The 27,285-nt window shown below is 36.9% G+C and overlaps 1 protein-coding gene across 2 annotated transcripts in view; it reads left to right on the top strand.

Moving 5' to 3' along the window:
* The window catches only part of DMD (dystrophin), a 2,163,935-nt gene that overhangs the window by 1,330,911 nt on the left and 805,739 nt on the right, over positions 1–27,285 (top strand). For both annotated transcript variants that reach the window (XM_065915496.1, XM_065915495.1), the window contains 2 exons: positions 5,200–5,347; positions 7,792–7,941. In XM_065915496.1, coding sequence (XP_065771568.1) covers positions 5,200–5,347; positions 7,792–7,941 — 298 coding nt within the window. The remainder of the gene's footprint in view (positions 1–5,199; positions 5,348–7,791; positions 7,942–27,285) is intronic.

The following is a 27,285-nucleotide window of genomic DNA, read 5'->3' as shown; positions in this document are numbered from 1 at the left end:
TCTGATTCTTTGCAACCCCATGGACTGCAGCACGCCAGGCTTCCCTGTCCATCACCAATTCCCGGAGCTTACTCAAACTCATGTCCATTGAGTCAGTGATGCCATCCAACCACCTCATCCTCTGTTGTCCCCTTCTCCCGCCTTCAATCTTTCCCAGCATCAGGATTTTTTCCAATGAGTCAGTTATTCGCATCAGGTGGCCAAAATATTGGAGTTTCAGCTTCAGCATCAGTCCTTCCATTGAATATTCAGGACTGATTTCCTTTAGGATGGACTGGTTGGATCTTCTTGCAGTCCAAGGGACTCTCAAGAGTCTTCTCCAACACCACAGTTCAAAAACATCAATTCTTCGGCACTCAGCTTTCGTTATGAAGAGTGCTTCATCAAGTAGTTAACATCTTCCATTTGATGGAGATTTTAGTTCTGCAGAAGAGCTCAAAGATATTGTTCTGTGTGTCTGGCCTGAAGAATTCCATGGACTCTATAGCCCATGGGGTCACAAAGAATTGGACAGGACTGAGCGACTTTCACTTCACTTTGGGAATGCAGGGAAGGGAATACAAAAAGTCTTTCATGCCAGGAACCCCACAGGGTCCTGCTTGCTTTCAGTTCCTCACTCTCTGTCTTACCACCCTTACCCACATCCATTCATCATAGAATACCAGAAGGAATGGATGAAATAAATCTCACTCTACTCAAAAAATTGAAGTAGCTCATCACCTAGAGGTTAAAACAAAACATTCTCTCCACTCCGTAGCCCTGCTTTGAGCCACTTCACCAGTTTCATCCTTTAACCCTTCCTCCCTAAATCCTGAATACTTCAATAGCCAACCATTTCAGCATCATACATTGGTGTAGATATCCTTACTTTGCATGTATAAGAGAAGCCAAAATATTTGTTATTGGCAAAAACTCATATAATCAAACACTAGTCCCTCTGGAAATGAATGCCAAGTCTTTATCGACTTTATTAACAGAAAATAAGCTTAAGCATATCAGGCAGATAATGCCAATAATAATATTTGTTCATAATTACAAGCAGTTAAAAGTAACAGTAAACTGTCATTACATTATGAACCTTTTTTTTTTAAATCCTAAAATAGCCAGCAGCTTGGTAGCAGCCAAAAGAACTTGAGTTATTCGTTGTTATCAGTGGTGGAAGACTATGCAAACTAACCAAATTTCATTCATTCTAGGCAGCACATTTTACCATATTAGTGTCACTGAAATCTGGGTGAATTTTACTATTTCTGGTGGCCAGGGCACATGTGGTTTAGAAGAAAATCCAAGCAACAGTAGAAGAGCCCTGTTAAGAAATGCTATACTGCCGTGATGTCACAGAAGATGACACTGCATGGAAAAAGACATCAGTTATGAGATCTGACTATAAAGAAAGCTGAGTGCTGAAGAATTGATGCTTTTGAACTGTGGTGTTGGAGAAGACTCTTGAGAGTCCCTTGGGCAGCAAGGAGATCAAACCAGTTCATCCTAAAGGAAATCAGTTCTGAATATTCATTGGAAGGACTGATGCTGAAGCTGAAACTCCAATACTTTGGCCTCCTGATGCAAAGAACTGACTCATTGGAAAAGACCCTGATGCTGGGAAAGATTGAAGGCAGGAGGAGAAGGGGACGACAGAGGATGAGATGGTTGGATGGCATCACCGACTCAATGAACATGAGTTTGAGTAAACTCCGGGAGTTGGTGATGGACAGGGAGGCCTGGCATGCTGCAGTCCATGGGGTCGCAAAGAGTCAGATATGACTGAGCGACTGAACTGAACTGAACTGAGGGGATCTGATGCCTGGTGATCTGATGAGGAGCAGATGTAATAATAATAGAAGTAAAGTACACAATAAATGTACTGTGATTGAGTCATCCAGAAACCATCCCCTCCCCCCCACTCCTGTACATGAAAAAAATTATCTTCCATGAAACTGGTCTCTGGTACCAAAAAAGGCTGAGGACCACTGCTCTAAAAGGAATAGTGGTATTGGAGACTCAGAGTCTAAATAGGAAATTTGAAGAACACTGCACCAATTTTTTCACTTATACTTGACTTTTTTATGCATATTCAAGAGAAAAATATATATATATATATAAACCTAAAGAACAATCTCTTAATAAAACCTCTAAGTAATAAATGTCATCATTTAATCAGCAGCATTCCTTACTCTAACCCACATCCTGGGAGTATACACAGTGATGTTATATGACCTGCAAGTGAAGGTCTATTTCATTTGGTGAAATACTGTAGTGCACATGGGTGAGTAAATTAGATTATGTTTTACAGTCAGTATTGCAAAAAATGGGAACAATTCTTTTGAAACAGAAAAGCATATAAGATTGAAAAGAATGATGGCCAAATTCATTCATTCACACAACAGTTATTTATTTAACATGTTTTCTGTGCCAGGCATAATTTCAGGAGCAAGGGTAAGAGTAGTAAATAAAACAGGGAAAATCTTTGCCCTCAGAAAGTTTGATTTCCTGTGTAAGATAGATGATATACAAAACAACCAAATTATAATGCTTTTTTGTTTTGGGCATGCTCAGTCACTCAGTCATGTCTAACTCTGCAACCCCATGGACTGTAGCCCACCAGGCTCCTCTGTCCATGGGATTTCCCAGGCAAGAATACTGGAGTGGGTTGCCATTTCCTTCTCCAGGGGCCAACCCAGATATCAAACCAGTGTCTCCTGTATCTCCTGTATTGCAGGTGGATTCTTTACAACTGAGCCACCAGGAATGTTTTAAGTACTAAAGAGAAAGATTGACTAGGGAGAAAGAACAGAAATTGGAGAGAGAAGAGGTGTGATTGTAAGTGGAATCATCAGGAGAGACCTGCAGGAGCTGAGGAAACCAGTCATGCTTGATTTGTGAGGGAAGGTCATTCTAGGAAGGAAAAAACAGCAAGTACACAAGCTGAGGTCTCAAGAAGGATAAGAGAAAGGGAGAGAAGATGGACATGAAGTTGGACAAGTAAGGAGAAAGGGGATCAGCAGATTATATAGATCAGTGCTTTTCCATACAAAAGTACAGTGAGCCTCACATGTAATTTTAAATTTTCTAATGTCACGTGTAAAAAAGAGTAAGAATAGGTGAAATTAACCTATTTTATTTAACCCAGTATATTAAAAATATTATCATGTTGACTTGTACATATTTAAAGGACTAATGAGATGTTTTATATTATTTTTTAATACTTTAGAAATATTTTTATTTTTATTAGGTTTATCTTTTTATTTTTTGCAATAGATCCTTGTTAATTGTCTATTTTAAATATAGCAGTCCATACATGTCAATCTCAAACCTCCAATCTACCCCTCCCCTCCACCCTTTCCCCCATAAAAATAGTTGTATATTTTCTAGCAGCTTTAGGTTCACAGAAAAATTGAGTAGAAGGTACAGAGACAACTTTTTTTTGTACTAAGTCTTTGAAATCCAGTATGCAATTTACACTCACAGCACATCTCAATTTCCCACACATCATTTCAAGTGCTCAGTAGCCACATGTGAAGGTGTCTAGTATATTGAACAGCACAGATCTAGACCCTCATAGAGTGTTTTAATGACTTTGCTTTTGATGTGAATGAACTGGGAAGCAATAGAAAAGTTTGAGTGCAATGATGACATAATATGATTTGAGTTTTCAATGGAGCCCAAAATAGGACTTGGGTTTTTATAGAATCTGCTGTTTGGAGAATAGAAAAAGAAGACAGTGTCTTCTCATGTGCCTCGGGTAGACTTTGGACTAGCTCACATCAAAGAACAAAATTGAGTATAGAGGAACATAAATCCAATAACCGGATCCAGTTTGGGGAATTAGTGTAACTGTCGTTCTCTCAGTGCCCCGTCTTTGCACAGGCTGTGAATCAAATCCCTTTTCATGCTTTTAGACCCAGGTAGACCATTATCTCCTCTGACACATCTTCTATACCTTTCTATATCCAGAAAATAATTTGTCCTCCACAATATTCTATCATAGTCCTAGATTTACATGCTTCTTCCCTCTCATGGACTATGAGATCCTCAAGGCAAGGTACATAACTCATTTCTCTTTGATCAGAATGCCTATCTGAGTTCCTGGAAGTTAGTGAACCCTCAATAAATATTTGTCAACTTGAAGCAAAAACAAACGAAAAATCAGCTGAACAGCCCCCAAATGGAAGCAACTCAAATGTCCACCAACAGAGATATATTTTATACAGTTTAGTGCTATGTAGAGAAGAAGATAATCTACACAGAACATGGATGATGATTGTAAACATTACATTTAAAGGCAGTGTTGTTGTTTAGTCACTAAGTCATGTCTGACTCTTGGGACCACATGGACTGTAGCCCGCCAGGCTCCTCTGTCCACAGGATTTCCCATGCAAGAATACTGGAGTGGGTTGCCCCATATACATAATGCTCAATACAGGCAAAATAATAAAAGTTGACAGGATACTGATTACACTTGGAGTTAGTGCCTGCAAGGGTTTTGAGGGGACTTCTAATAACATTCTATTCCTTTGATATAGACAAGGGTTAGTTGGTATATCCATTTTTTAAAACTATATTGATCTCTATAGTTATATGAACACTTTCCTATATGTATATTATACTTCAATTTAAAAGCTTACATACCACAGATACATAGTTCCCAAAAGGTAATATAACAAAAAAATGTAAATTGTTATGAGTGCAGCTTATTTTGCTCAGCTGTGTTATGATTCAATATGTAAGAATAAATTTATGGCTAATTGAGTAACATACAGTATATGTGCTTTTATAATTAACAGCATCCACTAGTACAACATATGTTAAGTATTTTAAATCAATTCCCTCTTTTCTCCAAAAAGATTTTGTGTTGTAATTTGAAAAACATTTGAACATGTAATAATTTAGTGTTTTCATTTAATTCCCTTGTTTTTACTTTATAATTTTCCATAACGATGTATTTCATTCAAACATCTTAAAACATGTAATTTCACTTTATATACTTACTCTAGTGAAGTTGTTCTCAACCAGAGGCAGTTTGCCCCAAAGGTGATATTTGACTAGGCCTTTAAAATATTACATCCTTAAAAATATTATATCATAAACATCTTTAAAATGGCTTATTTTTTGAAAGTGTGTGCAACTTTTTTGAATTGTCTTAAATAAAAAAAAAGACTTGAGAAATATGTTCTTTAAAACAATTTTATTCTTCTCCAGGTTAGAAGAACAAAAGAATATCCTGTCAGAATTTCAAAGAGATTTGAATGAATTTGTTTTATGGTTGGAAGAAGCAGATAACATTTCTAGTATTCCGCTTGAACCTGGAAATGAGCAGCAACTAAAAGAAAAGCTTGAGGAAATCAAGGTAATTTTATTTTCTAAAATCTCCCAGGGCCTACTTGTATATGAACCTAGGGGGAGTTCCCTGGTGGTCCAGTGGTTAGGACTTGGCCACTCACTGCCGTGGCCTGAGTTTAACCCCTGGTCGGGGAACTAAGATCCCACGAGCTACATGGTATGTCCAAAAAAGAAAAAAAAAGTATAAGAATGTATTTTTTAAATGTATCCATCCAGTCATTGATTTCCTGCCCTTTGGGATACTGATAATTCTTCAGTAATTTTGCTCACAACTTTATTTTGTCTTAGCCCAGTGAGTATATATATATTTTAAAAAGTATTTATTGGATATATATATAAGTGTGCTTCTGTTTGTGTATGTGTGTGTATAAAATGCATAATGATACTTTTTAAACTGATTTGAAATTAATTTTAGACTTAATGGAGAATTCCATAGCTCCAAATTATTCTAAAAACTGGGGAGAATCTTTAGAAATGATCTCATTTCTTATGGAAGATCTTAATTGCCAAATTAGTCTCCCTACTTCACCCTCTAATTAAAGGCATTCTATTTGCCTGAAGCTGTATTTTGGTTTGGTTTGGTTTGTCTGCAGGGGTAAGGGGAGGTGACGTTGGTTCACTTTCTATACTGGTTGAATAAAGCTTCTGGTGTATTCAAGTGGCTTTTTTATGCCTGCTTAATGTGATGGAGAAAGAAATGGCAACCCACTCCAGTACTCTTGCCTGGAGAATACCCTGGACAGGGGAGTCTAGCCAGCTACAGTCCAAGGGGTCGCAAAGAGTCAGACATGATTGAGCAACTAACACTGTGATGTCTGCTGCTTTCTGATTCGCTCTCCTGGCTGACAGATGCTTTGATTGTGCTGTTGGATTAACTTTCATGGTTTAAGTTTTAGGAAAGAAACTCCTTTGGATCTGTTTTACTTTAATTCTTGAAGGGAAAGGGAAATTAACATTCAATCATCCCCTGTTACATACTAAGTATTAGATGTATTTACATCTGCTATTTTAATCTTATCAAACTTCCAAAATGGTTATTATCCTCGTTTTACAAGGTCACAGAATCAAAGAGAAATGGAACTGCTTCTTTATCAATGATTCAGTTGATCTGCACATGCAGATTAGACTCCATGTCAACTACTTATTTCTGTGAAGTAAGAAATATGTACCTGACAGAAGATGAAGTATAAGAAGTAAAATATTGCTTAATTCAGTAAACAAATATTAAGCACCTAGTATATTCAGATAATGTATTAGGTATTTGAGAGTCAAAAAATAAAAAGTTTTTGATCCATGGTTCGAGGATGGTTATGCCATGGAAAAATAAACTCAGTCTGTTCTTAAAAATTCATCTTTCCTAAATATATTGAGTGTTTTATATATATATATATAAGAAAGTAATTGATAACTCATTTAAGAGACATGTTTTGTGGTGTTCACTTATTAATAAATATGCATTGATTTCCTTTTTTTTCTTTAGTCTGGATCAACACCGTCCAATATCATTTAACAACATGATAAATGTGTTGAATATTAGCAACTTTAGTAGCCACTAGCTGCACTTGCCTTTTGAGGACTCGAAAGGTAGCTGATGTGACTGAAGAATTAAGTTTTTAATTTTATTGACAGTTAATTTAAATTTAAATAGCCTCATGTGGCTAGTGGTACTATTAACAGTGCAGTAATAGAAGATACAAATAAATAAAAGACAGTTAATAAAACTATGATAGCTTTGCAGATCATAAAAAGGGCACTTTTAATGTGATATTAAATGAATAAGAAAAATTCAGGAATGTGCAGGTATCAAAATTAAGTGTTCTTAAATGAAAACACCCAAGTTTGGATCACCAGTCTGTTGCTTGCTACTTCTGTGTCCTTGAATCTGATATTTAACCACTCTGTCTCAGTTTCCTTCTATGTAAGATGAAGATAGTAAGATCTACCTCATGACATTATTATAAAAGTTAACTAAGATAATGTATGTGAAGAGGTTAGTTAGCACAATGCCTGGTACCAGGTATGTTCTTAGTTATCTTTTAATATGATAATGCAATTTCTTACTATGCTAAGTTATAATATGGAGACCTAATACCTGAGAAGATGCTTATATTTGCCCAGATTATTCTATTTATGAGAGGTGTGTTTTTAGACTTTTGACACTGTTTAGGGTATTGTTTTAGAACTCATCATACTACATAACATTTTTCTCTTGAGAAAAAAAAATCTCTGAGGGAGACAAGATATTCTGATCCTTTGTAGGATGGGCTGATTTACTTAGGTGTGGGTGTCTTAGTCCACCAGCTCTGCACTCTGTAGAAAACTTGGTATTTAAGGAACCGATGGGCCTCCAGTCTTTCTTTGTTTTGATAGATTAATCAATAGAGGCAAAGACAAGGTAGTTGGCATTGTGCTGTAATTCATTTTAAATGTTGTTGCATTTGTCTGTTTCAGTTACTGGCCGAAGAGTTGCCCCTGCGTCAGGGAATTCTAAAACAATTAAATGAAACAGGAGGAACAGTGCTTGTAAGTGCTCCCATAAGCCCAGAAGAGCAAGATAAACTTGAAAATAAGCTCAAGCAGACAAATCTTCAGTGGATAAAGGTTAGACATTAACCATCTGTCCTGTCACACGTGTTAAACGCTGCAAGCATTTCTTTTGTTTCATGGTGCTTAATTGGTAAGGCTGGGGGAGAGGGCTGGTTTTATGGACTGTTATTTTGTTTTTATTTTAATTGACTGTTTGATTTGGGTGTATGATTTGTTGTGAATGGAAGGAATGTTGATGGTGAATGATGGTACAGTAATGACCAAATGCCAAGTTATATACCACTATTACTTTATATGAATTATTCTAAAGAATTAGGAAAAAGGATGAAGTGATTCATTCAGTGTTCAGGTGTAGATTGACAATATTTAAGCAAGATAGAGGTTGTCCAGCTCAATGAGTATCATAAATCAAAATTACTTATCCTTACCAATATGCATACAATGCAGGAGACTGAGGTTCAATTCCTGGGTCTGGAAAGTCCTCTGGAGAAGGAAATGGCAACCCACTACAGTGTTCTTGTCTGGAGAATCCCATGGACAGTGCAGCCTAGTAGGCTACAATCCATGGGGTTGCAAGAGTAGGACATGACTTAGCAATTGAACCACCACCAGCACCACCACCAATGGTATAGACTTACTCAAGGATCAATGCATGCTAAACTTCTCTAAAAGATGTTTTATTTATTTACTGTTTATTTGTTTACTTACTTGTGAGTTTTCATCTTTCTAACTTGGATACTTATTAAATCTAATATTTTATTTTTTAAATATAATATTTTAAATTGTTTATCAAATTAATGCACATTTACTCTTTAAAACCAAGTGAAATGAAAGTGAAGTCGCTCAGTCATGTCCAACTCTTTGTGACCCCGTGGACTGTAGCCTACCAGGCTTCTCCATCCATGGGATTCTCCAGGCAAGAATACTGGAGCGGGTTGCCATTTCCTTCTCCAGGGGCTCTTCCTGACCCAGGGATCAAACTTGGGTCTCCTGCATTGCAGGCAGATGCTTTACCGTTTGAGCCACCAAGGAAGCCCTTAAAACCAAGTGGTGCATATTAATTTTAAAAAAAAGCAACATCAGCTGGTACATCAAAAGGCTATTTATCAAAAGGCTGTCCTGTTCGTACTGTACTCCTCTGACAACCTTGTCATAAATCAAGTGAACATATATATATGAATCTGTTCTGGATTCTCTTGATTATCAATGTCCTTCAACTAGTACTGCAGTGACTTTGTAACAGTCATCTTTCTTTTTTTTTCAGTTCAGTAGTTTAATTTTTTAATGAAGATTTTGTGTTTTTAGAGCATTTTTAGGTTCACAGCAAAACTGAGAGGAAGTTACAGTGATTGCCCAAAGACTCCTCCCCCCAAATTTACAGTTTCCCTTGTTATAAACATCTCCCACCAGAGAGGTTCAGTTCAGTTCAGTTCAGCCACTCAGTCATGTCTGACTCTTTGTGAGCCCATGGACTGCAGCATGCCAGGTTTCCCTGTCCATCACCAACTCCCAGAGCTTGCTCAAACTCATGTCTGTTGAGTCGATGATGCCATCCAACCATTTCATCCTCTGTCATTCCCCTTCTCCTCCTGCCTTCAATCTTTCCCAGCATCAGGCTCTTTTCCAGTGAGTCAGTTCTCCACATCAGGTGGCCAAAGTATTGGAGTTTTGGCTTCAGCAGTAGTCCTTCCAATGAATATTCAGGACTGATTTCCTTTAGGATGGACTGGTTTGATCTCCTTGATGTCCAAAGAACTCTCAAGAGTCTTCTCCAACACCACAGTTCAAAAGCATCAATTTAAAGTATAAGAGGGGTACATTTAACAGTCATCTTTCAACAGCTTGAGATACAATTTATATACCATATAATTCACCCATTTTAAAGTGTACAGTTCAATGGTTTTGGTATAATTACTTTTTAAGTTGTAGTACATATATATAACATAAGATTTGTCATTTTAATTATTTTAAGTATATAATTTATGGTCATTTATTATATCCACAATGTGAAACCATTACCATTATCTGTTTCTAAAACATGTGCAGTACCCCAAAGGGAAATTCTGTAACTGTTAAGCAATAGCTCCCCATCACCCTACCCCTGAACCCATCTCCCTAAAAGTAACCTCTAATCTACTTTCTGTCTGTATGTTTTTGCCTGTTCTAGAGATTTCATATAAGTGGACTCACACTGTATCTGTCCCTTTGTGTTGAGATTATTTCACCTGGCATAAGATGTTAAAGTTTCACCCATGTTGTAGCGGGTATCATTGAACAATATTATATTGTGTATGTGTGTATGTGTATATACACACACAATGTATATATGTGAATATACACATTTGTTGTTGTTTAGTCATAAGTCGTGTCTGACTCTTTTGCAACCCCATGGACTGAAGCCTACCAGGCTTCTCTATCCATGGGATTTTCCAGGCAAAAATACTGGAGTGGGTTGTCTGGGTTCTCCAGGGGATCATCCTGACCCAGGAATTGAACTCGTGTCTCTTGCATTGGCAGAGGGATTCTTTAATGCTGTGATACCTGGGAAGTCCCTCCATTCTGAAAGAATAGTCAGAGAAGGCAAAAACAACAACATATGTGTGTATACACATATGTGTGTACATACACAGACATATGTGTATGTATATGTGCGTGTATACATACAATGTATATGTTTGTGTATATATATACCTACATATATAAGTATACATGCATGTATGTGTATATATATATATATATATATACACACACACACACACATGTATATAATACACACACACACACATAAACCCACATACTTGTTTTACAAAAAAAATTGGGATCTGGTAGATTAAAAATTCAAACCTTATTCTTCTTAGTTCAGATTGTTTTTTCCTATTTTTGGTTCACCAAATAAATTTTAGAACCAACTTGCCAATTTTTACTAAAGCCTGCCAGAATATCAATTTGAATTGTGTTGAGCTTATAGATCAGTTAACATTTTTACAGTATTGAGTCATCTAATCTATGAAAATGTTACATCCCTTCATTTGTTGAGGACTCCTTTAATGCATTTTTAGAAATACTTTGTAGTTTTCAATCCAGAGGACCGGCACATGTTTTATTAGATTTAATCCCAGATATTTGATGTTTTGGTCCTTTTATAAATGGGATTCATTTCAAGTTTTATTTTCTTTTTGTTGCTGATATATAAAAATAGTTTTTTTTTACATTAGACACACATCCAGTGTCCTTGCCAGATTCACATACTAATATCAATGTTTTGTAAAACATTTTTGAATTTTTTAATGTGCACAATCATGTCATCAAATAGAAGTAGTTTCTCTTTTTCCAGTCCTTAGGATTTTAATTGTTTTTGCATAAACTTGAGCCTCTCAAACAATGTCTAAGAGATGGGGTGATAATGGGAGTCCTTGAGTCAATTCCTGTTTCAGGTGGACTGCTTTCAGTAATTAATCATTAAATATTATGTTCCTTGTAGAACTTTTTATAGATCCTCTGAATCGGGTTAAAGAATTTTTTCCTTATTCTTTTTTCTCAAGTTTTTATTACAAATAGGTAACCTATTCATAACTTTCTCTGCATTTATTAAAAAGATCCTAAGATTTTTTTTTTCCTCTGAATGTGACAAACAACAGTCATTGTTTTGGGAATTTGAAATTACTCTGGAATTCCAGAAATAAATCCTATTGGTCATGATGTCTTCTACTTTTTTATAGATTGCTGGATTCAGTTTTCTAATATGCTGTTTATGATTTTCATATCTTTGTTCATGGCAGGAAACGGTCTGTAATTTATTTTTGAATCCTTCTCGAGTGTTGATAGCAATGTTAAACTAGATTTAATAATCAAGTTCAGAGGTTCTCTCTTTCTTTGTTCTGGAATGATACCAAGACTGGTGAAAATTGGTGAATATTGGTATCATTGCTTCCTGAGATATTTGGAAGAATTCAGTTGTAAAGCCATCAGTGCATGGGGTGTCATATTTTGTGTTGTTGTTATTGTTGAGGTTCTTTGGTGAGAAAATTTTTGATAATGGATCCATTTCTTTAATAGATACAGGAATGGTTATATTTTTTTTTCTTGGTGTATCAACTTTTATAAGTTGTGTCTTTCAAGGAATTTGTCCACTCCCATGCTATTTTCCCTTTTGGGGCTATAGACTTTTTAAATACTGCTAAGGATCTTGTGTATATTTATATTTAAGAAGGAGAAAATAGACTACAAGCTCTAAGTAGCTGGATGGGTCTTGTTAACTGGGATATTTTACTCTATGTGCTAAGGTAGAGAGCTGAGTCTCCTGTTGAAAGAAACCTTCAAAGTCTATGATACAGTGGGCTTTATTCTGAGCTATTCATACCAATGCTAAAATTCTTTCCAGACAAGAAGTTCAATTTCTTTAGGTAAGAACCACACTTACTGTTTTAATTTGTTTATTTTTGCCTGTAAGCCAGTGTTAAAAGACCATTCATTGTGGGGTAGTTTTGATATTGACACAAATTTGCATCTACAAGCTTTCATACATGCTTTTATTCTCAGACATCATGACATCTTTAATCCAAATACTAACCAGGTTTTGCCAAGATTAGATCCTCTGTACCGAAGGCTTCTTCTCCCTTACTTTTTGTGTTCCCATATGTACTTTCTCCATGTATGCTTTTGACCTTCCAAGTATGTTTTGAAACCTCTCGTCCACTTTTGACCACATTTCTACTACCTTATTGAGCACATTGAATACCTGTTAACTTTGTTCTATTCAAAATATAAAGCAAATTGTAATCCTTCAAACCGGGAGCAAATCGATACCAAGAAAATACCACAGAAGTATAATTTTCATGTAATATGAAATGGATTCTTTCAAAAATGGTACAATTGCCTGTCAAGAACTGCTTGTCATTCATCACTACTCGACCAAATTGAGAGCCATGAAAAAGTTACACTGAGAAACATTTCTTTACATAGATGATTTGAAAAGAAAGAAGTAGAGACTGAATTTTTAATTGTCAGGGTATTCATTATATTTTTTAATCGATGATGCTGAAGTTCTTGAAGCAGATCATTTACAAGACTGATAAAATATTTATGAACTGAAATGAGTACCAACTATATGACATTAGATTCAAAATGTGTGTTTTGACCACTATAATTCAAGCAATTAGATATTTGGGGGGAAAATCTCCTTTTATTTTTATATATCGACACTTTCTTTCAGTTGTGTAAATAAGCATAATTTAAATTTTTAAGCTAATTTTGTCCTACTGTAAAATGTAACGTTTCTTCCTTTAATGATTTCAGAATAGCCACATATACATATAGACACTTACATGTTGAAGGAAAGTATTTTCCTAGTAATTAAATGTTGTAGACACACAACACTTTTACAAATAAAAATCATTTCTCATAAGAAGAGAACAAGGAGGAAAAATGCGCCCAAATATTCCTTGATATTACCAAAAGGAACACAGAAATTATAATTGTAGGAAATGTGAGAGAGCTGTCAAAAACATGATAGTAGCTTGTGACTAGTGAAGCATATGTCAAGATTTTATCTTTTCTGCAACAGAATAGAATGTCAATTTTTTATGATAGAAAATGAAAACTAAGACTATGAACACCATCTTGTGTAGACTTATATTTCTATATCATTCATAATATCTGTGTCTTATCCCAATATTATAATTTTTATACTGTGTCTTTGCCACTAAAGTTCATAGAATTTGGAATCTTATTCAGTAGTCATTTTAAAAAGTATTTGTCTCTTCTCAATCCTAATGCCACCCTATCCCTGTTGAATTAAATTTAAGAATGGAAAATGAATGATTAATGCCAATTTATGTCATTATGCAAATCAACAGTTAAAAAAAATAAGGTGGTCAAGATGCTCAAGAGATGGTCTTGATCATCATTAAACCTTAAATGCTCAGTCATTAGAAGAGAGAAGAAATAATGGCGACCCCCCTGCCTGTATTCTGTAGCACACTCCTCCATTTAAAGGCTAGAGTGAGTGTTAGAATTATAACTAGTAGGTCGTGGTTGCTGGAACACAGACATGCAGCTCCTTAACATATAGTATTTCTAAAAACATCCTGCTAATACAATACTTGATGTCAGGTGCATTTTCCCACAGCTGACTCTATTACATTGTACCTTGTGTATTTAGCCAACTTAGCAATTATTTTGGCGCTTCTATGTTTTATTACTGAAAACAGTGATGGGAGGTAATATAGCTGTTCCTTTAAGAGAGTGGTGGACTCTTTAATGGGTTTGTTGCAAAACTGTGTTAACTTGCTGTGGCCAAGCCAGAACCTGTTTATAACACAGATGGAAAATGTTGCTTTGAGGTGAAATATAGGTCTTGGTTTAAATTGTGGTTTCCTCCAGATAAGGACCATGAAGTGATGTCCTCATTTTTGTCTAATGCGTATTTTGAGTTTTACAATCTAGCAATAATATCCATAAGATCTACAGAATGGCAATGTAATTAAAGCTAACATCTGTGTTTTTTTTCCTTCGAGTGTCTCACTCTCTAATCTTCATACACATGTCTGATTCTGTGTTGATTTCAATATCTATCATTCATCATATTTCTTTCTATGTTCTCTGAACTTGTGTGTGTGTGTGTGTGTGTGTGTGTGTGTGTGTGTGTGTGTGTAGGTAGGTAGGTAGGGAGTGCTCCCTCCGTTCTAACCTCTCCCCACCACTATTACTCTCTTCTTTTTTTTCTCTGTAATATATGTCTTTGTCTAGGTGGCTCTAGTGGTGAAGATCCTGCCTGCCAATGCAGGAGACAAAAGAGATGTGGGTTCGATCCCTGGGTCGGGAAGATCCCCTGGAGAAGGGAATGGCAACCCATTCCAGTATTCTTCTCTGGAGAATCCCATAGACAAAGGAGTCTGGTGGGCTACAGTCCACAGGATTGCAGAGAGTTTGACATGACTGCAGTAACTCACATGAATTGATAACTATCTATGTCTACCATGAATCTACTTTTCTAAATGCACACGTGTCAGGTTTTTTTGTGCCTGGGTAGCATACGTGACACATTCTCTCCTACACTCTTTTTAATCCTTCTTTCATCTTCTCCTGCCCTCGACACTTTGTGTTCCCTTTTCTTTACTGCTCTTGTTACATGTAGGTTGGTTACATGTAGGTATTTTTTGGTTGTTACATGTAGGTATTTTTTCAGCTACCCATTTCAGTTCAGTTCAGTTCAGTTCAGTGGGTCAGTCATGTCCGAGTCTTTGTGACCCCATGGACTGCAGCACGCTTGGCTTCCCTGTCCATCACCAACTCCCAGAGATTGCTCAAACTCATCGAGCCATCCAACCATTTCATTCTCTGTCGTCCCCTTCTCCTCCTGCCTTCAATCTTTCCCAGCATCAGGGTCTTTTCCAATGACTCATTTCTTCACATCAGGTGGTCAAAGTATTGGAGCTTCAGCATCAGTCCTTCCAATGAATATTCAGGACTGATTTCCTTTAAAATTGACTGGTTTGATCTTCTTGACATCCAAGGGACTCTCAAGAGTCTTCTCCAACACCACAGTTCAAAAGCATCAGTTCTTTTGGCACTCAGCTTTCTTTATGGTCCAACTCTCACATCCATACATGACTACTGGAAAAACCGTAGCTTTGACTAGATGGACCTTTGTCGGCAAAGTAATGTCTCTGCTTTTAAATATGCTGTTGAAGTTGGTCATAGCTTTTCTTCCAAGGAGCAAGTGTCTTTTAATTTCATGACTGCAGTCACCACCTGCAGTGATTTTGGAGCCCAAGAAAATAAAGTCTGTCACTGTTCTCATTGTTTCCCCATCTATTTGCCATGAAGTGTTGGGACCAGATGCCATGATATTCATTTTTTGAATATTGAGTTTTAAGCCAGGTATTTCACTCTCCTCTTTCACTTTCATGAAGAGGCTTTTTAGTTTATCTTTGCCTTCTGTCATTAGGGCGGTGCCATCTGTGTATCTGAGGTTATTGATATTTCTTCTGGCAATCTTGATTCCAGCTTGTGCTTCATCCAGCCCAGTATTTCATGTGATGTACTCTGCATATAAGTTAAATAAACAGGGTGACAATATACAGCCTTGACACACTTCTTTCCCAATTTGGAACCAGTCTGTTCCATGTCCGATTCTCTTGCTTCTTGACCTGCATACAGATTACCCGTTACTTAAAACCAAAATATTTTTTAACAGTCTTAATTTTGAATCATAAGCTTCCTGTACATGATTGAAAAAGTAGAAAGATGGAACATTTATTTTGTAGACTCATAGCATTATTCAGATGGAAGGAGCTTAATGAAACCAAATTACTCTCACATCTAGATTAGAACACTAAATCCTAGAAAGATTATATGACTTATTTGAGAACACATTATTTAAATATAAAAATTACTAAAAATTATTGCAAAATATAGTTTTGATTCAGTGTTTTCCCATGTCATTCCATTGTTTATTTGAAGGAAAACCTGAGGTTTCTTTTCATTTAAAGAAACCATATGAATGATTTTGCTTTGCTTTTTGCCCTTTTTGGAAAACTGAATGCCATGTTTTCAACTTATATTCCAGAACCTTCTTTACTATGAACCACTTGTAATTATCTAATACAAGAAACCATGTTTATTTCAGAATTAGTTATATGTCTACTCTTTTTGATGTTAAATAACTTTATAGGTAGTATATATTATACATTCCTATTAGTCATAATACATTTCATTTTATTGAATATATTTAAAATTTTGCCTCATAATTTGCCGTTTATTTGTAAATAGTAAATTACTATTCTAGTTTGTTCATGCCTGGGGAATCCCATGGAGAGAGGAGCCTGGCAGTCTACAGTTTATGGTGTCATGAAGAGTCAGACACGACTTAGTGGCAAAACAACAATAATAAGAAATTTTGCTGGAAAGTGAATTTCAGTTAAGTGCCTTTTAACAAAAAAACTGTGACATTACTTTTAAAAAGTAAGATTTAAAAATTAATTTATGTAGCAAAGCTTCTATATAGGAGTAAGTTTTGTAATATTGATAATAGTCAAGAATCATTTTCAAAATAAATCACAAAATAAATATTATGAAAGTAAAAATACCTATGGTGAAATTCATAGGCCAGATGATCTACATTGTACAAATAACGGCATCTAAATTTCCAGAACTCTGGTTCATTTTGTATTAACCCCTAATTATGTCATTTCTTAGTATCCATTCAAGTAGTAAACATTTTACATTTGCTCATTTGTATCAGGTGAACAAATATTTGGTCGTTTTCCAAATATGATTGCCATGCAATGCCAGTAGTTATTTGTCATTACTATAAATGTGAGTAAAAATGAGAAAATTAAATCAAGCTAAAGCTTGGCTTTTCCATTCCTTGCTCAAAAACAGACATTTGCTCTGATCGATTATTTTCCTAGCAAAGGTCATGATTAATAGATTGTTCTAGTAGTGAGCATTCAATCCTGCCCTTAATGTGAATTACTTTTTTTTAACAAAAGAAAAGAATCTTTAAAGGAAAATTTTTTAAAGTGTTGCTTACCTATTTACTACTAACATATATATCCTGATAATTCTTGAAAGTTCATCATCTTGAAAGTTTCTTTTATATAGTAAATAATTTCATGGTAACATTTATTCATTCATTTCAATAATTCATTCAATAGACATCTAATGAGTGACCACTATGTGCCACATGCTCTCCTAAGCATATCATAATCAAGTCCCCACTCTTGAATTATTTAAAGGACATTCAGAATTACATAGAACTAGGCATTATAACTTTTCATATCTCTAATTTGTAGTTGATAAACTGTTTGAAGCTGAGAGTTGACTGGCAGAGTAGTAAAGTTTATAACATAAGTATCCTTGACTTTGCTTCATATAATTTCACAGTAAGATAGCAGTCTTTACTAGGTTGTGTGTCATGATTCATGATTGTGCCTGTTATCCCGTCATTATTTTCAATAGCTCCCTCTTTCACTCTCATGAGTGAGTTCCCATTTTGGAAGACTGGAAAAATATAAGGTTACCCCAGAGGCCTACTTTTAAGAGCCTGGGAGTGGCATCAGGCTCTTAAAAGTATGCCTGACCCAGTAGTCAATAAGTATTATTATTATCATCACCAGTAATGTTTTCTTGACACCTCAGTAAGTTGAGATATTTGGCCTGTCCTAGAAACCGGATTGCCATTACTATTACCCACCAGAGTACTTGGCCTCCTCCTCAATAGAAATTGATCAGAGGCCAGACAAGAAATTCAGGGAAGGCTTTATTGGGGCCCCTGCTACAGTAAGGGGGGTCAAGTACAAATAACAGGTTCCTTTGCTTGCTCTTTCTCCAAGGAGGGCAAGCTTGTTCCTTACATGGGGTGAGGGTAGGGGTGTGTCCAGGAATCAGGCGAAAGAGATGGCTTAGGTGATTTGCCCACTCCTTTGTGGTGTTGTGTGCAGGGGGGCAGGCACAGTACCCTGCTTTTGCTTCACGCTCTTCAGAAGTGGCAGTTGGGCCTTCTGATCTCTCCGAATCTCTTGTCCAGTGTTTGCCCTAACTGTGCATGCATGCAGTTATTTTTAGTCTCATATGTTTCTTTGTATTTTCTTGCTCGAGGAGAGATAGGTCCAGGTATAAGCATTGCGGCACTGCAGCAAGGGGTCCTAGTTTCCAGCCTGTCCCATTCCTACTCAATTAATCAGAATTGAACAACAGTAAGTTTGTAATAATGTGTGATTTTTAACTTTCCAAATGACTTCAAGCAGTGCCAAGAATACAGATCAGACATTTTACAAACAAAAGGAAACTGGAGTTGTTAAAAGGCAGTTTATTGTGGAGATTAACAGTGAGGTTTATGGATTATAGCTTTCACCGTTTAGTTATAATAGCCACAAAATTCAGGTAATCATATAACACACTTTCCAGGTTTTGGTGAAAATTCAATGAGACAGTACATGGAAAATGCATAACGCAGCATTGGGTGCATTGTAATTGGTTAAAAATGTTAACTTTGAACATTAGGTGTAATGTTAGAATAGAAAAACACAAAGACCAAGCACAAAATTCTGAGTCACCATATTTTTTTTTTTAAGTGTGATAAGAGCAACTTAACAGGAGATCGACACTCTTAACACATTTTTAAGAGTACAATACAGTACTGTTAACTATAGTCACTACTTTATAACATGTCTCCAGAAACTTTTCATCCATTGAACAATTTACATTTCCCTTTCACCCTTGCCCCGTAACCGTCATTCTAGTTTCTTTGTTTCTGTGAGTTTGGCTATTTTAGATACCTCATTGAAACGGAACCATGGAGTATTTGTCTTCCTGTGACTGTTTTGTTGTTGTTGTTGTTTTGACTAAGCATAATATCCTCTAAGAAGATCCAGATACGTAAGTGTGTGGGGGACTGAATAATACTCACCATCTTAAAAAAAAAAAAAAAAAACAGCTATAAATATGGCCCTTAGGGAGAAAGCTAAAATAAACATGTGCCACCATTATGACTCTACAAGCTGGACCTGAGGAGAGATAGAGGCTCTAAGACTAACTAAGACCTCTAATGGAGAACACAGAATTTATATCCTGTATTCTCCATTTCCAGTGATCTTATTATTCCCATTATCTAGGACTGAGTAGCCTATCAGATAAAAAAGTGCTGGAAAATCATTTGTTTTTCCTCTTCACATTGGCTGTGAAGTAAGTCTAAGTAATCCACCATGGTTTTGAAACACCAACATTTTCATGCTGGAAGTATAAGCAGAATTCCAGATGACATAACCGTGAGCAGCTTTGCAATATACTAAACTGACTTGAACTTAGAAATCCAGACAGGGAGTGATTGAGCCTGCACCTTGCTTCCCTGCCCCCTTCCCCTACCTCCATTCATCGTGTTTGTTTCCTCTGTTTTGATAGAGTGAGTGATGAGAAAGCATTTGTAGAAAGTTTCATTGGTGCTAGATAATGTTCAGTTAGGAAACTTCAGCCTAATACTAGACAATTTGTTCATTTAAGGGCTATGCTGTTTCTAAAAATATGAAAAGTGAAAGTGTTAGTCGCTCAGTCGTGTCCAACTCTTTGTAACCCCGTGGACTGTAGCCCACCAGACTCCTCTGTCCGTGGAATTCTCCAGGCAGGAATCCTGGAGTGGGTTGCCATTCCCTTCTCCAGGGGATCTTTCTGCCCCAGGGATCAAACCCTCTCCTGCATTGCAGCTGGATGCTTTACAGTCTGAACCACTAGGGAAGCCCTTTTAAAAATATGGAGAAACAAATATCCAATGTGCATTGTAAAGCGCTGATACTTGTGCATCACGTCATTTCCATATTAAAATTTTACTTTTCCACTATATACATACTAAGAATGTGCACGGAGTATGTAACTTTGTCATTTAAATATGCTGTGGACCAGACTTTATTAAAGGTAAACTAGTTTCAGATGAAAAACAGATGTGACTATTCTTGGCAAACTTTCTTCCCTGTTCACAATGAATTTAAAATGAAGTATAATGATGATTTTAAAAAAAAAGGAAAAAAAATTTATAACTCTGACCTTCAGTATGACATTTTTAAAATAAGTCCTTTATTAGCACAAAGATGTTTGCCCTATAGCAAAGAATATTAGAAAGGAAAAGAAATCATATGATAAAAAGATTTTGCTAATATAAAAAGTTGCTCCTCTTGTATCTACAATGCCTCTGCTTCGGAATGACTAGATTATATAGCATCAACTCTGACACTAGAGGGATTGCCTTTCTTTCTAAAAACTAAATGACCTTGAAATGGCATTAAATGGAGGTTTTCATATACTAACTCCTTAAACTAAGGTTGAATAACAAATGAAAATTAAAGATGTATTGAAGAGCACAAGATGGTAAATTCTAACCCAGTTTCATTTATTGCATCATGTGCAAAGTCAATAAATAATGCAAAAATAAAATAGCAGTGCTATTTTATAAAAGGTCAGTCATAGCAGAAATGAACTTTTGTCACATCTCTGTGCTTATACTGTAAGTTGTGTGAGTTTATTTATGTAGCTAAAAGAATTTAATACTAAATCCTAACTACTTTATACATCTCAGCTGACCCCTAGTACTTCACGCCTTAGAAAAGAGACACTGTATGTTGGACTGGTTGATGTATCCCATTTTTGTTGTAGACCACCTGCCAGGGCTTATAACAGATCTGTAATGGGTTTCATACCTTTTATTGTGTAGAAAATGGATTGATAGATTAGGCCTGGAGCCAGTGAACCGTGGAACCCCAGGTTTGCAGGCAAGAGTTTATCACCCTTTGATGTTATTTCTGTCTCATGTCAGCTGAGAAGGATGAGCTAGATTATCTGAGAGTAAACTGGATGCCAAAATCAGCATTCCCCTCATTTATCCACCTTATCGTTCACTGCAAGGACACTGTATGGGTTATGAAGGGACTGGTAAGGGCATGGTGGACATATTTTGTTCTGATGCCTCTTAATTTATTTACTGATATGAGAATTAATTACAAGACATTAGAGAGACTATTTCATTGTTTGTTGCTAGAGAAAATCAATCTGTTTTGCTTTAGAGGTATAAGTATTTGAACTGAATGATGCAGTTCTAATTTGTAAATGTTTTCAGTTATCCTGGGAAAAGTATACACCATCTTTGGCACAGTTGGCCAAGAATGAATGGAAAGAGAAGGACCAGGAAATGGGCCAGAAACCAAAGTCATTGCAAGGATACTACAAGAAAATTCTGTTTGTCTTGATAGTTGCAATCTATAGGCAACCTGTGACTGATGAGTATACCTTAAAGTCAGTCTAAAAATAAATTTCTTGGAAAGGTGAAACCTTCTGCTTGTTCTTGATATGAGTGTCATCAACAGTTTTGAATGGGGCAATAATACTTGGGCCCACTTAGACATTTATAAAAGAATTAAAATCTGTTTTTCAGTCACAATCTCAATGATCATTGTGAATATTGCTTTTGTTGCTATTACGATTGTTACAAATCCTAGACTAATATAGTTACCTCCTTGAACCTGCCTTATTGTTTTGTTTATATCAGCAATGTGCATCTTTCCACTAGAATTGCTGATGATGCTGGTGAAGGATGAGAGAAAAATTATTGTTCAGGTGCTACATAGGTATTCATGCATTGGTGACCAATACAGGATAGCCCAGGAAACAGGAAAGTTAATAGGAAAAATGCTCAATAGTTAAGATTTTATAGGGCTTGAGAGTGATTAAAATAATTTTTAAGCACTAAAATAATTAAGGAAGTGGTTGACATTAACCTCTTCAATTTGTTTATCCTTAGACTGGAATGCAACATGACTAAATACTCACTTCTTCATTGAATGAAGAATCAATCTTCTAAAGATACTGCTTTCCAATTTCTCACTTAGTTCTTACGTAGGTACTTCTGAATGTGACCTCACATGTTGCAATGGTTTGTGTAGTGACTGGTCCTGCCTCATCTTCCTACCCTCCTCCAACCTCAACTCACTATTGCAAAGATCACTAAACCTGGCGCTAATAGCTGAGTCCCAAAGAAGATTCATCGCTCACTAACTCAGAAGTATGGGCTATTTACATAAAATTTTCACTTCCATGTTCTCATGTTTACAAAGGCAATGCCTTATGAGGCTAACTTGCTCATCGACAGTTCAGTGAGGAGCTAAAGACACAATATGTATTTTAATACGCTTCTATATTTTAAATTATGGTTACTGTTACAAGATGGGTGTTATAAAATTCTAATACCAGTGGTAAGGAAGAGAGAGTCTCTGTGTCATCACATAGAGCAGCATTTTTCCAACATCAACACATACATGAACTCCTTAGGGATTTTGTTAAAACAAGATTTCTGATTCAGTGGGTCTTGTGTAGGATCTGAGACACAACGTTCCCATCGGGCTTCCAGGTGATGCCAACACTCTAGACCTTGGTCTCCACTTTACACAGTAAGGATATGAAAGATAGCTGTCAGAAATCTGTGTGGGATTTGACTGTCAGGCCCATTCATTGGCAGATTCAGGCAGTGTATTCTCAGATAGTGGTGAGGCTTTTTATAGAACTGTTTCTCTCTTGGTTTGTGTGAAGCACATCCATCCAACCCCAGGGGATAAACATTCAGCTTTGACAGAATCCCATGAGCACTTGCAACCTGTTTATACTTTTGAGACATAAGCCTTTGTGGATTTCTAACCCACATATGCCCACCTCATATGCCTTGTGCTCTCAGATCCATTCTGGGTCCTTCTCCTCCTATGGTATATATTACAAGAAGTTGACCTTGGACCACATTATTCCCCAGCTTATTTCTTGATCACCAGCTTCTAGGTAGATATAACCCATTGGAGGCTTTGGCAGCAGACTGGAAAACAGAGGGAGAAAAAAAGTCAAAAGTATTTTTTCCCGTCCTTCATTGCCTCAGGCAATGGCTGATAAAGAGTATGTAGCTGCTATTAAATCTACTAATAATGTTCTTCTAAAAACCTTTCTCCACTGGTTACCTCCATTAGTTTGCTATGAATTTTTGTACAGGTGTCTTTGCAAAGCATTGAATCTGCTTTCAGTTACACTTTCTAAATTTGCATTTCTTTTAAGATTTGGAACTCTGGTAATATTATTGAGGAACTCTTAACCAAGTTTCACTCCCATTTCAGGCCTTCCCTTAGAGATCAGTTACCCAGTGCTACAAAAGTATTAGGTAACAAACCCTGTACAATATTGGGTTGGCCAAAATTTTGTTTGCATTTTCCTGTACAGGGTTATGGAAAAACCTGAAAGAACTTTTGACCAACCCAATAATTGACTTAAAAATGATAACCATTTTTAATTGCAGTCAGTCTGTGGATCAACTAGGCTGATAAAGCAGAAGCTTGGATGATCTCAGAAGATCTCACTTATGCTTTTTCAATCAGCTGATAGGTTACTGAGGGCTGGCTTATCTAGGATTCACCACCGCTCCATTTGGTCTCTCCTGTTCCACCTAGCTAGCCTGGACTGTTTCTCATGCAGAAAAAAAGAATTCTAATAGAGAAAGCAGAAATGTACATATTCTCTTGAGGCCCAGGCTCGGAACTGGCTTGCTGTCATTTCTAATACACTCTTAAAACGAGACACAAAACCAGTCCAGATTCAAGAATTAGGGGGAAGAGTGCACCTCTTGATGGTAAGAACTTTAAAAGTCATGTTGCAAAGAGATGTGCATATACAAAGGTCATCAATGCAACCATTACCTTTAATCTGTCAGGTTTCTTACTCATAAGTAAGATATTACATTAAGATACATCCCCATGTACTTAATTAAACAATGTGCTTAGTCGTTCAGTTGTGTCTGACTCTTTGCCACCCCATGGACTATAGCCCGCCAGGCACCTCTGTCCATGGGGATTCTCCAGGCAAGAATGCTGGAGTGGGTTGCTATGCCCACCTCCAGGGGATCTTCCCAGCTGCAAGAATCGAGCCCAGGTCTCCTGCATTGTGGAAAGATTCTTTACCATCTAAGCCACCAGGGAAGCCCTAATCAACCAATACTAACTCTCATATAATGTTAACTCAGGATCAATAGTTTCAAAAGCTGGTAGTCTTGAGAGTCACAAAAATTTGCAAAGATATTTTATGTGAAATCCTAGGAGGATAGCAGCATTTGTTTATTGGTATACTCAGTATTTATTGTCTCCAATATTGAAAGTAGCTTGCTAGAAGAGGAGGATGAGTTATGAATGAAATAGACACCTGGGTTTATGAATCGAACATTTGGTGAGAGGAGACAACATTAAAACATAATGATAAATGCAGTTGCTATCATTGTCTTCTTAGATTTGTTAGCTTGTAGACTGAGCTACAGTAATCAAGAGACTCCAGATTTCAATAGCTTAAGCAATATAGACATTTGTATCTTTTGCACATAAATCCCAGCTTGGCTACATAGTCTCTTCTGTAAAAATTATTCAAGGAACTCAGGGAACCAAAATAACTATGCTATCCTCAGTATAATGCTATGTTTCAGAATCTCCACAAGGATCACCCAAATATCCATGTACTTTCTTTCCAATGTCTATACTTACTGCCTCTCTGAGGCAGACCATCCACAGTCCCACTCACTTATCTAAATCCAAATAAAGTCCATTGGCTCGGACCTGTATCATATCTTCATCACATTCATATGTGGCTCCTCATGGTCTAGGGACCTATAAAGTAAATGCCATGCTATCTGCTCCCATCACAACCAAATCTGAATGGTGGAGCAAGAAAAAGCCCAAAGATATAAGTATTGGAGCACTTTTGTAAGACTTACATTATGAAGTCAGTGCTTTCCCATCCCCCTTCCCCATACCCCTCACTGCAGACTAGGAGATTTCAGGTGGAAGCTAGGAAGAACGGTTTAATAGAACTTCTTTGAAGGAAGAAATGGCAAGAATCAGATTGCTTTCTGAATCACCCAGCTGTCTAAATGCATGTGTGTGTGCTCAATTGTGCCTCACTCTTTGCAACCCCATGGACTGTAACCCACCAGGCCTCTGTCGGGATTTCCCAAAGCAAGAATACTAGAGTGGGTTGCCATTTCCTCCTCTAGGAGATCTTCCCACCCGGGGGTTCAAACCCACATCTCCTGCATTGGCAGGCGGAGTGTTTACCACTCGAGCCACCTGGGAAGCCCATCTAAGTAATAATTGCTTAGTTCAAGCTGTGGTGAGAATGTGAGCTTGTAACAGAGTATGGGGCCTGAGGCAGTACAGAGGAAGAAGGAATGGTTGTTTTGGATAATAGAAATATATAGTAGATTTGATTTGGAAAAATGAAAATAAAAATTCTGTTGGATTCCCTTGTTTTGGATAGTTGTTGTTTAGTCACTAGGGTTAAGGGCAGCCTTTCCCTGGATGCACAAGAAGTTTATATTTCCTCTCCTAAATTCTGTCTCTGACCAGGATTCTGACCTTGTCATTGACTTCTTCCCTGGGACCAGAGTTGTTATATAATCCTGGAGGAGACAGAGAAGCCACTATCTCCACTAGCAATTTACATAATGATTTGCCTACAATTTGGTGCTAATTAAAATGTGAAAAGAGTAGTGATATTGTTTGAAAGTGTAATAAGGTCACTCTTTGTTCCTGAGAGCAAAGATAACATCACCAAAAAGGATCTCGTGCAGATTTACATAAGAGCAGAAACAGGGAAGAGAGAAGGGATGAGGTGAACCTAGTAGTCATCACGTAGTCTGGCATAGGCAATGGAGTTTTTAGAAATGGAATTCTGCTAGGCTTTGAAGATTTGACTGACTTGTGTATAGTTCTACACATTGCTAGCTTGCTTGATTTAAATTTTGATCTCACTCTGTTCTGGTTATATAGGCTATACAAGAAACTACCCTACAAGTGATTTAAAACAGCAAGCTTTTATTGTGTCTCATGATTCTGAGAGTTGACCACAACATTCTTCTGCTTCACGTGGTGTCAACCAAGGTGCAGGGAAAGCTGGAAAATCCAAAATGAGAGGCAGTTGGTGCTGGCTGGGAGTTCAGCTGGGGCTGTTGGCCAGGAGCCTCCATCTGTTTCCAGTTGGTCTTCCCCACGTGGCTCCTTGGGCTTTCTCACAGTTTGGTGTTTGAGTTCCATGAAGAAGAGTCCAAAAGAACACTAACGTTCAAGTCCTTTTCAAGCTTTATGTTTGTACCACTCTTGTTAATATCCCATTGGCCAAAGCTATGATATACAGCTAAGTTCAGTCAAAATGAGAGTGAACAGCATAGAGAGGAATTCTGGGAGGCGTGATTCCCAGCACTGCCCAGTAACAGTCTACTGCAGAGTCCTTACTAGTGTATGACCTCTCTGTGTCTTGGCTTCCTTATCCGAATATTGGGACAAAAATGACATTGCAAAAATGGCTTCAGTGAGAGATACAATACATGCAAACTCAGAGACATGCCTCTACACAGAGTGAGATACCAATAAATAATAGCTGTTGTTGTTGTGTGTGTGTGTGTGTGTGTGTGTGTATTTATTTATTTAGTATCATTCCCACAGAGTTAAATAAAAATTTTCTTGACAGTGACAAAACCATAAAACAGTAACAGATGATAAACTTCCACCTTAATCTGCCTTCCCTTCAAGCTCTTCAGATGTTCCAATAGTATGAATGATAGCTGTGTTATGAAACCACCAATACACTATTCTGCAATGCCTGGTTGATTCTGACTAGTCACAAAATTCCAGGCAAGCAAACCTTATACCTACTCGGGTGAGGGATGCCAAGGGTTCAGCAAAGGCAAACGTTCCTCAGTAAATGTATCTCCTCGTCCATCCCCTCTATAATGCAACTCTGGCTGTATTCTGATGTTTTCTCCCATTGGTCATTTTCACCCAGGCTGGCATCCTGGAGAGACCGCCCAATATTCTTCCCTTTTGTCCGCTGTGCTTTGTT

This window comes from Muntiacus reevesi, chromosome X, assembly GCF_963930625.1.
Source record: "Muntiacus reevesi chromosome X, mMunRee1.1, whole genome shotgun sequence".
NCBI lineage: Eukaryota > Metazoa > Chordata > Mammalia > Artiodactyla > Cervidae > Muntiacus > Muntiacus reevesi.
This window is presented reverse-complemented; position numbering and strand designations above follow the sequence as displayed.